This window comes from Salminus brasiliensis, chromosome 15 (assembly GCF_030463535.1).
Source record: "Salminus brasiliensis chromosome 15, fSalBra1.hap2, whole genome shotgun sequence".
NCBI lineage: Eukaryota > Metazoa > Chordata > Actinopteri > Characiformes > Bryconidae > Salminus > Salminus brasiliensis.
In genome coordinates, this window is record NC_132892.1 from 29,155,005 (window position 1) to 29,165,669 (window position 10,665).

Consider the following 10,665-nt stretch of genomic DNA (forward strand, 5'->3'; position numbering starts at 1 on the left):
TTCCGGTCCGACGGTGAGGAGAGCTAACTGCTGAAGCAAGCTGGAGAGTCGCTCACTCCTGGAGCTCCAGGACCCCAGCTTGCAGATCGCCGCAGACCTGCAGTAGCTCCCTAATGGACCCTGAGATGAGAGCTGCTTAGCTAGTTAGCTTCCCCTGCTAAGCTAGCTAGGTAGAGAGAGAGAGTCCTCTTGTACAAGCAGGCACTCTACAGACCAGACCGGTGAATACTGAGTCTATACCGTTAACTGAATAACCTGGGTGCATGTGGTGCACTAAGGGTAATCCTCGGCAACCAGCAGCTGACACTAGCCCTACTCAAATACACCAGCCCACAGGTGTAACACATTAACCAAACAAAGAATAGTCACCTGACAAACAAAACCAGAAACCAAAATGGCGACGAGGGGCGACAACCCGAAAGTCCATTGCAACATAAAAGTCCTTCCATGAATAAACATGACATGGTACATTAACAAATAGTTCATTCTTTCCTGTGAGCCGCGGCCTCTGGGGCGGGCGTGGCGGCGCGGGCGTGACAGAAACAAGTTTTAGGAAGTGGTCTACTTACAAACACAGCTTTTACTTTCACCATTTCAGCCATGAAGATCGCTTGTGTTTTATCACTGCTCTTAAATCTTCAGCAAGTGAGGACTGGTGAGTAATCTTCATTAGGTCTTTTGTAGACAAGCTTACTTGTAGATACAATTCCTTTACATCCAGGATTTGACTTAGTGAAAGGTCAATGCAGCTCCATGACATTGTCATGTATGTCCTTACTTACTTGTTTATGTACTACTGATCCTACGCAGCATTTATAATATTCTACAGCCTTTCCTGGTTTAGATCTAATTCACATTTGTCAATAATGAACAATCTGACTGTGGTGAAGATTCAGGATCGTAATTCCAGTTTTGTGGTCAAATTGAAGAAAGCAATATTCTACAGTCACGACTTGTGGCTAAACGTTAGCTGGTTTGTGAGGTCAGAATGTTGGATGATCACCACCCCACCTCATCTCCAACTTATCCCAAAAGTATTGGATGGAGCACTTTGCATTTCCACTGCATTTAACACTAACTTTACATTTACAGATCTTCAGTATGACAGCTGTGGTTACTGGGCTTCCTCTAAAGGATTTGGGCTGCCTGAATTTACTGAAAGGAAGGTTCTGAATGATGTCACTGTCTACTACCATGACAGCACTATGAGGTCCAAAATGCCCTGTCCTGACTGGATCAACACCACTGCAGGAAGAGATGTGTGGAGTAGTATTCATTTCTGGACAGACCACAACAGATATGTTAGTACCCTTGGATTGCAGTCGGCTACTGAACAGTTCAACCTGACAGGTAATCTGCTTTTTACACTTAAAATAGACAACACCTGAATCACTGCAGCAATCTAGGGTTGGGTGGTATCCACAGAATGACTCTGATCTAGTGACTGCTGCTGAAAGAACAGAAAGCTCTCAAGATTTGTTCCATGGTTTTTGATCAGTAGCTCACCTGTTAAGCTCCATCGAGTATCAGACAGCTCAGATTAGCTGATTAGATCTGCTGAGCTACTGACACAAGCGCTGAGAATATCATCTCGTGTCTGAGAGCGAGTGGTGTTGGGAGTAACAGAAAGACAAACTGAGAGAGCGGTTCTGCTGTATTTTAGTCAGTGAGCACTATCTAGCTTTATTTATAGAAGTTAGCCAGCACAGTAAACACCACACCCCGTGTTCCAGCTAACTTAAGCTCAAATCTAAGCTTGTTTAGAGGATTAAACCTCATATCTGAGAGCACAGAGTCCAGGGAATGATCTCGGAAGTGTTTTCAGCTGATTTTAGGTACATTTGATATCCAGCTATTTTCAGAGTGTGACACCAATCACTGAGCGCACATGGGGGAATGAGCTTATTTGGCCGTTAACTAGATACAGTTAGATACACTAACTAGACACAGAACATCTCTTTCTGACACAAACAGTTTAGAACAAGTGTAAACCTGTGAACTTCAAACCTTTACGGTCTCCCCCTGCTCACCTTACTGAGCTTCTTCAAATATAGCTCTTCCTATACTGTCACAGTTAACTACAGATAGTGTTGGGCCAAATCACCCATCAGTAATCTTAACACACTTAACACTGTTCACTATTGAACTGTTCACTGTTCACTCTTGAGTCTTACAGTGTCTTTTTTTTCTCTGATTCAGGTTCACTCTCTGACCAGAACATTTACCAAGCATCTGCTTGCTGCTCTCTGTACCCGAATGGGACTTACAGGGTATTGGTGACCCACGCATTCAATGGCAAGGACTTCACAAGTTTTGACATTAACACCAAGACATTTGTAGCTGCAGTTCCTCAGGCTGTCCTGTACAAGACTCTGAGGGAGAGAGATTCAGCCACTATAGAAGACATAGTAGCATATTACAGGACAAGATGTCTGGAACGACTGAATATATTAAAGCAAGCTCCAGGAGTCCACATTAGAAAAGGTCAGATATCTTCTTGACTTCTTCCTTCTTCACCTCATCCATTAAAGCTCTGTGTTATTACACATAAAGTAGCAAATTCAGAACTATGAACACCACACTGTCACACGATCGACCAGATATTAATTGCTAGATTATTGTATTCATATTGTAAGGAGCTGTATTCATTGTCCTTTTCAGAATCAGATGGATATGCTTTTGACAGTATTGCAGATTTGATTTCTCAAATTGATGAAACTTGTGAAGTGAAATTGTCAGTTGAAAGTTGGATAGAGAGTTGATGTGTATCTTTAGATTGTTTATCTTTTATGGCTTTACTGCGATTTTATAAGCATTTTGGAATTCTCTTAGAACTTTATTTTATTTTGATACTCAAACCAGGTAAAGATCCCAAAATGATCAACTACCCACATTACGATGTCCTACAGCGTCAGCTGTTACTACATACTACAGTATTAGGTCTGACATTACAAACATTGAATTTCAGTGTAGAACAGATGTCATGAACCTTCTTGGTTATTTAGAAGTCCAACTACCCTCTTATTGTTTTCCCAGTTCCAGAAGTCAGGATCTTTGAGCAGCAGAAGGCCGGATCCATTACAGTCACATGTCATGTGACTGGGTTTTATCCCCGGGTGGTTCAGGTGGTTTGGCTCGGTCCAGATCTTCAGCCTGTGGATGAAGGGGTCACTGATGTGCTGCCCAATGAGGATGGCACGTACCAGACCAGAAAGAGTGTGATAGTTCCAGAGGAGGATGTAGGAGAACACACCTACAGCTGTGTAGTGCTGCATAGCAGCGTACCGGACAACATCACCAGAGTCTGGGGTATGAGGACTTCTGCACATCATTAAATGTTTTAGTTAATGAATTCTTAATCTATCAGTACTGAACACTTCTTCTCCTGAACTTCCTGAAACTGATTGTCCTGTTAAAGGACATTTCAGCCTAAAACTAGCATTAAATATGTGATCTGTCCCTCATTCAGTTCATCACTACAGAGGTTTTCAGACTACAGACTTTTTGTACAGCAGTGAAACTTGTGTAAAACTCAGTGAAAACAGACCTGCTTTCTTCTGCAGGTGGAGAGAAAGCTGGAGGAATGGCTGTCTGGATATCTCTTGTCTGTATTTGGTTGTTGGCTGCTGGAATTGGGCTTGGAGTGTGGTGGCGCTGCAGAACTCGAGGTAAGCAACTCAATTACTGCACTATTAATGGTCATTAAATACATCAAAAATCCAATTGTTTATTTCTGGATAAATCTTAGTGAACATTATTTAAAGTAAAACAGTTTTTGATTTGTATCGTCCTACATCAACTAAGGTCTAGCTTATTTTTTTCATATTATTATACATAACATGTTAAATATTGTGTTTAAGTACTCGCAGAAAAACTAAACACTAAAATTTAACAGTTTTTTATACTGGAATTTTCTTTAAAATGCAAGTCTTTGTTTTTCCAAAAGATCATATACTTAAATTCAGAACTATGAATTTTTGAAATCAGTATGCTCTACATGAAAATACACCCTGTGTTGAAAATGGCTTCACATGTAACAATCATTTGTGTTCTCCTTTAGATGCTGTCATTTGAACCCGCTGTGTGAATACTATAAATAATAGTCTACTGCTAATATGGAGATATAGAGTCTATTTTATTTTCACATTAAGTTTTTGCGTTGTCAGTAATTTTATTTATGCACTGTTATAACTAGCAGAGGTGGTTCTATTGCACAGTTATAGTCATTAGTGAAAAATATGTGTATACATTTTAGTGTTTATAGTTTTCATACCTACAAAACCAAACAATTAAACACTAGAAAGAATGAGACTGTAAGGGCTCAGTCCACACCACCAGTCACCAGCAGGGGGTCATGGTGGTGTAGTAAGGAAGCAGCTGGGAACAGCTCTAAAAACTCAATTTCCCAGAAGCCCCAGCACTGATTGTTGCTGATCAGATGCGCCTGATGGGCTCTGAATAAAAGCTCTTCCAAATAGTGGCTCAGTGCTGCACCTTTGTAGAGGGGCAGACGGTAAACTGGTAAAGAGATCGCGAGAAACAAAAAGAAGAAAAGAAAAAGGAAAGAAAAAACAAGACAAGACAAGTCAAGTCAAGTGGATTCTTGATTTAGGAAAGAAATCCTGTGTTTAAAGTGTGAGCTGATCCAGGGGCCTTAGATGTGCCTTTAAATGTATTAATTTCTGTGAAAAACATTTCAGTTACAGCCTTATTTTCAGCCCCAAGACTGAAGGTGTCTTTTGTTGAACCCTGTTTGATGTTTATTGCCTCCCTTTGTTTGAGTGCACTGTTTTGTGTGTCTCCTTTTTTTCCCACCACTTCCTGGAGTTTATTTTCTACTCAGCAGTGAGAATACAAAAACAAGAAACTAACATTACAATAGATGTAGCGATATAGACCAAAATAAAATAAGAGATAAAAGAATAATCAGTAAGAGAGTAATAAGCTCATTCTAAACATTTGCACAGCACTTAGTAAACCTGCCTGTCATGCACTCTTTATATGTATGTATTTATTTATTATGGATTTGTTAAGTATACTGCTTTATTAATACTTATCTACAACAAACTGCACTAGACCAAGTCCATGAAGGTCAAAGCTATTTTAAAAGACATTTCTTCAGTTTTATGTGTTTAGTTGTTTTACCTCCATCTCTCAATGTTGTTTAACTGAAGATCAAATGTTCATATGTTTAAATCTATCAACAATAGAAAGGTTTAAAGGAAGCCCTGTCCTTTCCTTCAGCAAACTGATTTTGCTGGGTAGCGAGGCTGTTAAAGAGGTCCACCATTTCCACAATGTAAAAATGTAGAACAAGGCAGAAGATGAATTTAACATGTTTTTAAAGTTTTCTGTGTTTTTTTATTTCAGTTGAATCAAACCAGTGAAACTGAACCATTTAAAGCTTTTAAGGTTGAACTGATGAACCACTTTTATACTGCATTTCTTATCAAACCAGCCAGGATCTCCTAGTTTCTTGTTCTTCTACTACAGAGGTAAAGTCTCTTGAACCCTGTGTCTAGCTGTCTAAACCTCTGCACTGTGCTGTTTGGACACAGTCGGTGTGTTTAGTAGAGCTGTGTTACAGCTGCAGTAATTCCCTGTGCATTCTGGGTATGGGTGGTTTCAGCAGTGTCAGGGGACAGTGTTCTTCCAGTGAAATCAGACTCAACCTGATTATTGTTCATGTGTGAGTACTGCTGAGTGATTTAATACTGACATCTACTGATGAGTGAATGTATTGCTTTCCTGTTTTGAATAAAGATTCACTATATGGACAAAAGTATTGGGACGCCTGCTCATTTATTGTTTCTTCTGAAATCAACGGTATAAAAAAGAGCTGATCCTGCTTTTGTTGGAGTGACTGTCTCTACTGTCCAGGGAAGAAGGCTTTCTACTAGATTTTGGAGAAGCATTGCTGTGAGGATTTGCTTGCATTCTGCAAAATAGTGAGGTTAGGATGTTGGATGATCACCACCCCATCTTATCTCATCCCCAACTCCCCAACGTATCCCATATTGGATGGAGCACTATCCATCATTCCAGAGAACACAATAGTTCCATTGCTACACAGCCCAATGCTGGGGGGCCTTATACCCCGCTAGCCCACAACTGGCAGCTTCAGGCAGCATGGTGCTAATGGGTTCATGTTTATCTACTCCAAAGAGTCGTATTCTATTGGCAGTACTTATGTACAGGGACTAGACAAGTTTACTTTTTAGTTTAGTTTACTTGATTAATTGATGTTGACCAGATGCTTTTGGTCTAGATTTGGTCCAGATTGAGCAACCCCTCACATTTTGTTCTGGTTTTCCTCCTCTGACATTTACTAGAAAGGAGTATTTATAAATAAATAATAAATAAACATTAAAAACAACATATTTTGGACTCTCTGATGGGTCATCTGACACACTGACAGCTGACTAGTTAAATCATGCTGATGAACGAAACAAGTTTTAGGAAGTGGTCTACTGACAAACACAGCTTTTACTTTCACCATTTCAGCCATGAAGATCGCTTGTGTTTTATTACTGCTCTTAAATCTTCAGCAAGTAAGGACTGGTGAGTAATCTTCATTAGGTCTTTTGTAGACCAGTTTCAAATCTCTTCAGATTCAGGAATCGTTCAGTATATATATATATATATATATACATTTACATTTATGGCATTTAGCAGACGCTCTTATCCAGAGCGACTTGCAAAGTGCATTGCTATTTACTCAAGAAAACCTCAGCTAGTTAGAATAGACTAATAGCTCAAAGATACCTCTAATCTTAGACATTACTAAACTATACATATATATATATATATATATATATATATATATATATATATATATATATATATATATATATATATATATATATATGTGTGTCTATATATATGTTAATTGTTCAGTTAAGTTTTATTGCAGCATGTTCTGACTTCCATGACCTTATTTCCTTTTTAGTTCACTTTGGGTCCTAAGCATAACATTTACAAAATTCCACAGCCTTTTCTGGAGGCTGTTCTCCGACAGTTCTTATTTGAGGTGACCTCACTTTTAATATATATGGAATTTGTTCACAGATCAAAAAAGCTCAAAAAAGGAACAAGGATATTTTTAAACATTTTTATGGTATCATGTCAGTCTTCACTTTATTTAATGAAATAATGAAAAAGTCGGCTCAATTCTCATTTCCACTGCATTTAACACTAACTTTACTGTTACAGATCTTCAGTATGACAGCTGTGGTTACTGGACGTACTCTAAAGGATTTGGGCTGCCTGAATTTACAGAAAGGATCGTTCTGAATGATGTCACTGTCTACTACCATGACAGCAGTTTAAGGTCCAAAATGCCCTGTCCTGACTGGATCAACACCACTGCAGGGAAAGAGGAGTGGAGTAGCATTCATGCCTGGTCAGTCCACAGCAGATATGTTAGTGCCCTTGGGTTTCAGTCAGCAACTAAACAGTTCAACCTGACAGGTAATCTGCTTTTCAACACCTGATTACCAGCGTTTCTGACCACATTTCTCGACCAGCATTAAAGGTTTCTACTTTTCAAAGTGTAGAAAGTAACTGAATAAATGGCCTGAGATTTTGAAAACTTTTGAAAATGCAAAATGGTAGGTAAACCGTTAATAAAAATAAATGAATTAAAACCTGCATCATATATACTTAATGATAAATCATGCACCAATACTAGCAAAGCTTCCTCTTTAAATATACCACTGTTAATATGGACCTGACTACAGATAGTTTGGACCAAATTACCTATCAGTAATTTTATTCACTCTGTCTTACAGTGTTTGGAATGAGACAGTATTTGTTGTGTCTCTGATTCAGGTTCACTGTCTGACCAGAACATTTACCAAGCATCTGGATGCTGCTCTCTGTATCCAGATGGGACTTACAGGGCATTTGTGACCCACGCATTCAATGGAAAGGACTTTTTAAGTTTGGACTTTAAAAGGAAGACATTTGTAGCTGCAGTTCCTCAGGCTGTCCTGTACAAGACTCTGAGGGAGAGAGATTCAGCCACTATAGAAGAGATAGTAGCATATTACAGGACAAGATGTCTGGATCGACTGAATATATTAAAGCAAGCTCCAGGAGTCCTCATCAGAAAAGGTCAGATATCTTCTTGACTTCTTCCTTCTTCACTGCATCCTTAAATGACATTACAGTCATTTACACAAACGGCCATGTCCTTGCATTTTCCACTTTTAAAATTTTCTTGATGAATGGGCTAATAGAAATGCTTGAAATACAATCTGTTTACACTGACTTCTACTGAAAGTTAAGAAGGGTTTTTCCTTCTCTTGTAAAGTTGCAATTATGGAGATATGAATGTTTTTGTAAGGCAGCGATGATGAAGTTCAACTGCATAAATATTTGCAGTAATGTTAATTTTACATACTAATTTCACCTTTTGTTTGATAAACTTGTTACAGAACATCATATTTTACTCTAGAACCAATTTTCGGTTCTTAACACTACAAGCATGTATTCCTAATATCTAGAACAGATATCAAGGAACTTCTAGGTCATTTAGGTGGTTATAAGGTGGATTTTTCCTCTTGTCGTTTTTCCCAGTTCCAGAGGTCAGGATCATTGAGCAGCAGAAGGTCGGCTCCATTACAGTCACGTGTCATGTGACTGGGTTTTACCCCCCGGTGGTTCAGATGGTTTGGCTTGGCCCAGATCTTCAGCCTGTGGATGAAGGGGTCACTGATGTTCTGCCGAATGAGGACGGCACGTACCAGACCAGAAAGAGTGTGATAGTTCCAGAGGAGGATGTAGGAGAACACACCTACAGCTGTGTAGTGCTGCATAGCAGCGTACCGGACAACATCACCAGAGTCTGGGGTATGAGGACTTCTGCACATCATTAAATGTTTTAGTTAATGAATTCTTAATCTATCAGTACTGAACACTTCTTCTCCTGAACTTCCTACATTTAAATTTACAGCATTTAGCTGACGCTCTTATCCAGAGCGACTTACAAGGTAACTCGTATTACAGAGGTGGGCCAATGTAGTGTTAGGAGTCTTGCCCAGGGACTCATACATACAGGGACGCAGCATACGGTCACCCAGACTGTGAATCGAACCCTGGTCTCCCACATGGTGTAATATGGTATGGCTCACTGGCAGCTAGTGGTTTTATCTGTTGTGCCACACCAACTCCTGAAACTGATTGTTCTGTAAAAGGACATTTCAGCCTAAAACTAGCATTAAATATGTGATCTGTTCCTCATTCAGTTCATCACTACAGAGGTTTTCAGACTACAGACTTTTTGTACAGCAGTGAAACTTGTGTAAAACTCAGTGAAAACAGACCTGCTTTCTTCTGCAGGTGGAGGGAAAGCTGGAGGAATGGCTGTCTGGATATCTCTTGTCTGTATTTGGTTGTTGGCTGCTGGAATTGGGCTTGTAGTGTGGTGGTACAGAACTCGAGGTAAGCAACTCAACTATAGTACAACAACAAAAAAAAGGGCATAAAAGACCCAAATTTGTATCCCTGTGTTTGAGAAGAACCTTGTGAAGAATCTTATAAAGAATGATGTGGAGATTTATACATATATATTTTATAATTGCATATATATATATATGCAATTTCTGATCATTACATTTGTTACAAATCCAAGCTTATTTCAGAGGACATCCTAGTGAACAGTATTTCACAGTAAAACATCTGTATTGTTCCATATTTTAATGAGCAGGTTTATTCTACACCAGCTCAATTTAGGGTTTAGTTGGCCACATTTCAATATTGTGCTGCATAGAAGTTAACCATTAAATCACATGTTAAATACTAGGTTTAAGCACTTACAGAATGGCTAAACAACACCAAGAATAATGTTTTACTTTAAAATGTACTTATGAATTATAACATTCAGTATTTGAAAGTACACCATGTGTTCAAAATGGCTTCACAGCTAACAATCATTATTGTGTCTCCTATAGATGCTGTGATCTGAACATTGGGATAAATAACAGTCCATGGAGTCGATGGGTTCCGTTGCTTTAAATTATTTACATGCTTTTGTATGTTCACAATATGTTTTCTGGATTGTGAGTAGTTTATTTATGCACTGTTTGAACTAGCAGAGGTGTCTCATTTACACAGTAACTATTATAGTTTTCAAAAAAGAGGACACTGGGGACACCCGTTAGGATAGGTTAGGATGTTGTGGCTGGGGGGCTTCCACCAGGCCTAAGTTGTAGGACCATGGCAGTGTTGTAGATGTTAATTATCTCTAAAATCATACAGCTATAAATATATAAACATTTGCTTTGATTTACATACACTAAGAAATAGCCTCTATTGCTAAATCCTCTCCGTTCATTCCAGCTTATGAGTCTTGAAATAAAATCAGTAAAAAGCAAAACAAAAAAAGATTTCATAATTCATCATTTTTACATGTTTTTTTATTTTTATTCCCATGTAAAAAATACATCAATAAAATGAAAAGGTCACAAAGTCAAACTGATTTGTGTTTATTTATATAGAGCCAACACTCCCATCTTAGATAAGTTTAGAGTTATTCTTTACCAGTTTAACTAAGGCCTGGCTGGTCACATCATGAATGGCCATAAAAAAATGAAAGCAAAAACCCTTTTTTGAATTCATGCACATATGTCTGTTTGGATTGTCCACCATGACCAAAGCTAAGTT

General features: G+C 38.7%; 2 protein-coding genes across 2 annotated transcripts; both read left to right on the plus strand.

The window, feature by feature from the left end:
- The first annotated feature begins 533 nt into the window (after positions 1 to 533).
- Positions 534 to 5,773, plus strand: LOC140535749 (class I histocompatibility antigen, F10 alpha chain-like). The gene is made up of 6 exons (XM_072657214.1): positions 534 to 655; positions 1,093 to 1,350; positions 2,200 to 2,484; positions 3,037 to 3,309; positions 3,564 to 3,668; positions 4,061 to 5,773. The coding sequence occupies exons 1-6, from the start codon at positions 601 to 603 to the stop codon at positions 4,072 to 4,074; spliced, it is 990 nt and encodes a 329-aa protein (XP_072513315.1). The 5' UTR covers positions 534 to 600; the 3' UTR covers positions 4,075 to 5,773.
- Positions 5,774 to 6,506: 733 nt separating this feature from the next.
- On the plus strand, positions 6,507 to 10,397 carry LOC140536173 (major histocompatibility complex class I-related gene protein-like). Its single transcript, XM_072657857.1, has 6 exons — positions 6,507 to 6,561; positions 7,213 to 7,470; positions 7,831 to 8,115; positions 8,581 to 8,853; positions 9,343 to 9,444; positions 9,954 to 10,397. Exons 1-6 carry the CDS (start codon positions 6,507 to 6,509, stop codon positions 9,965 to 9,967), a joined length of 987 nt encoding a protein of 328 aa, XP_072513958.1. The 3' UTR covers positions 9,968 to 10,397.
- Positions 10,398 to 10,665: the final 268 nt, after the last annotated feature.

Bases quoted from the DNA above. Each gene is read 5' to 3' on its own strand.
- LOC140536173 (XM_072657857.1), top strand. From the start codon at position 6,507: ATGAAGATCGCTTGTGTTTTATTACTGCTCTTAAATCTTCAGCAAGTA. The intron at 7,471-7,830 runs GTAATCTGCTTT...TCTCTGATTCAG, and splicing joins TAAACAGTTCAACCTGACAG to GTTCACTGTCTGACCAGAAC. The intron at 8,854-9,342 runs GTATGAGGACTT...TTTCTTCTGCAG, and splicing joins CAACATCACCAGAGTCTGGG to GTGGAGGGAAAGCTGGAGGA.
- LOC140535749 (XM_072657214.1), top strand. From the start codon at position 601: ATGAAGATCGCTTGTGTTTTATCACTGCTCTTAAATCTTCAGCAAGTG. The intron at 656-1,092 runs GTGAGTAATCTT...TTACATTTACAG, and splicing joins TCTTCAGCAAGTGAGGACTG to ATCTTCAGTATGACAGCTGT. The intron at 2,485-3,036 runs GTCAGATATCTT...TTGTTTTCCCAG, and splicing joins AGGAGTCCACATTAGAAAAG to TTCCAGAAGTCAGGATCTTT.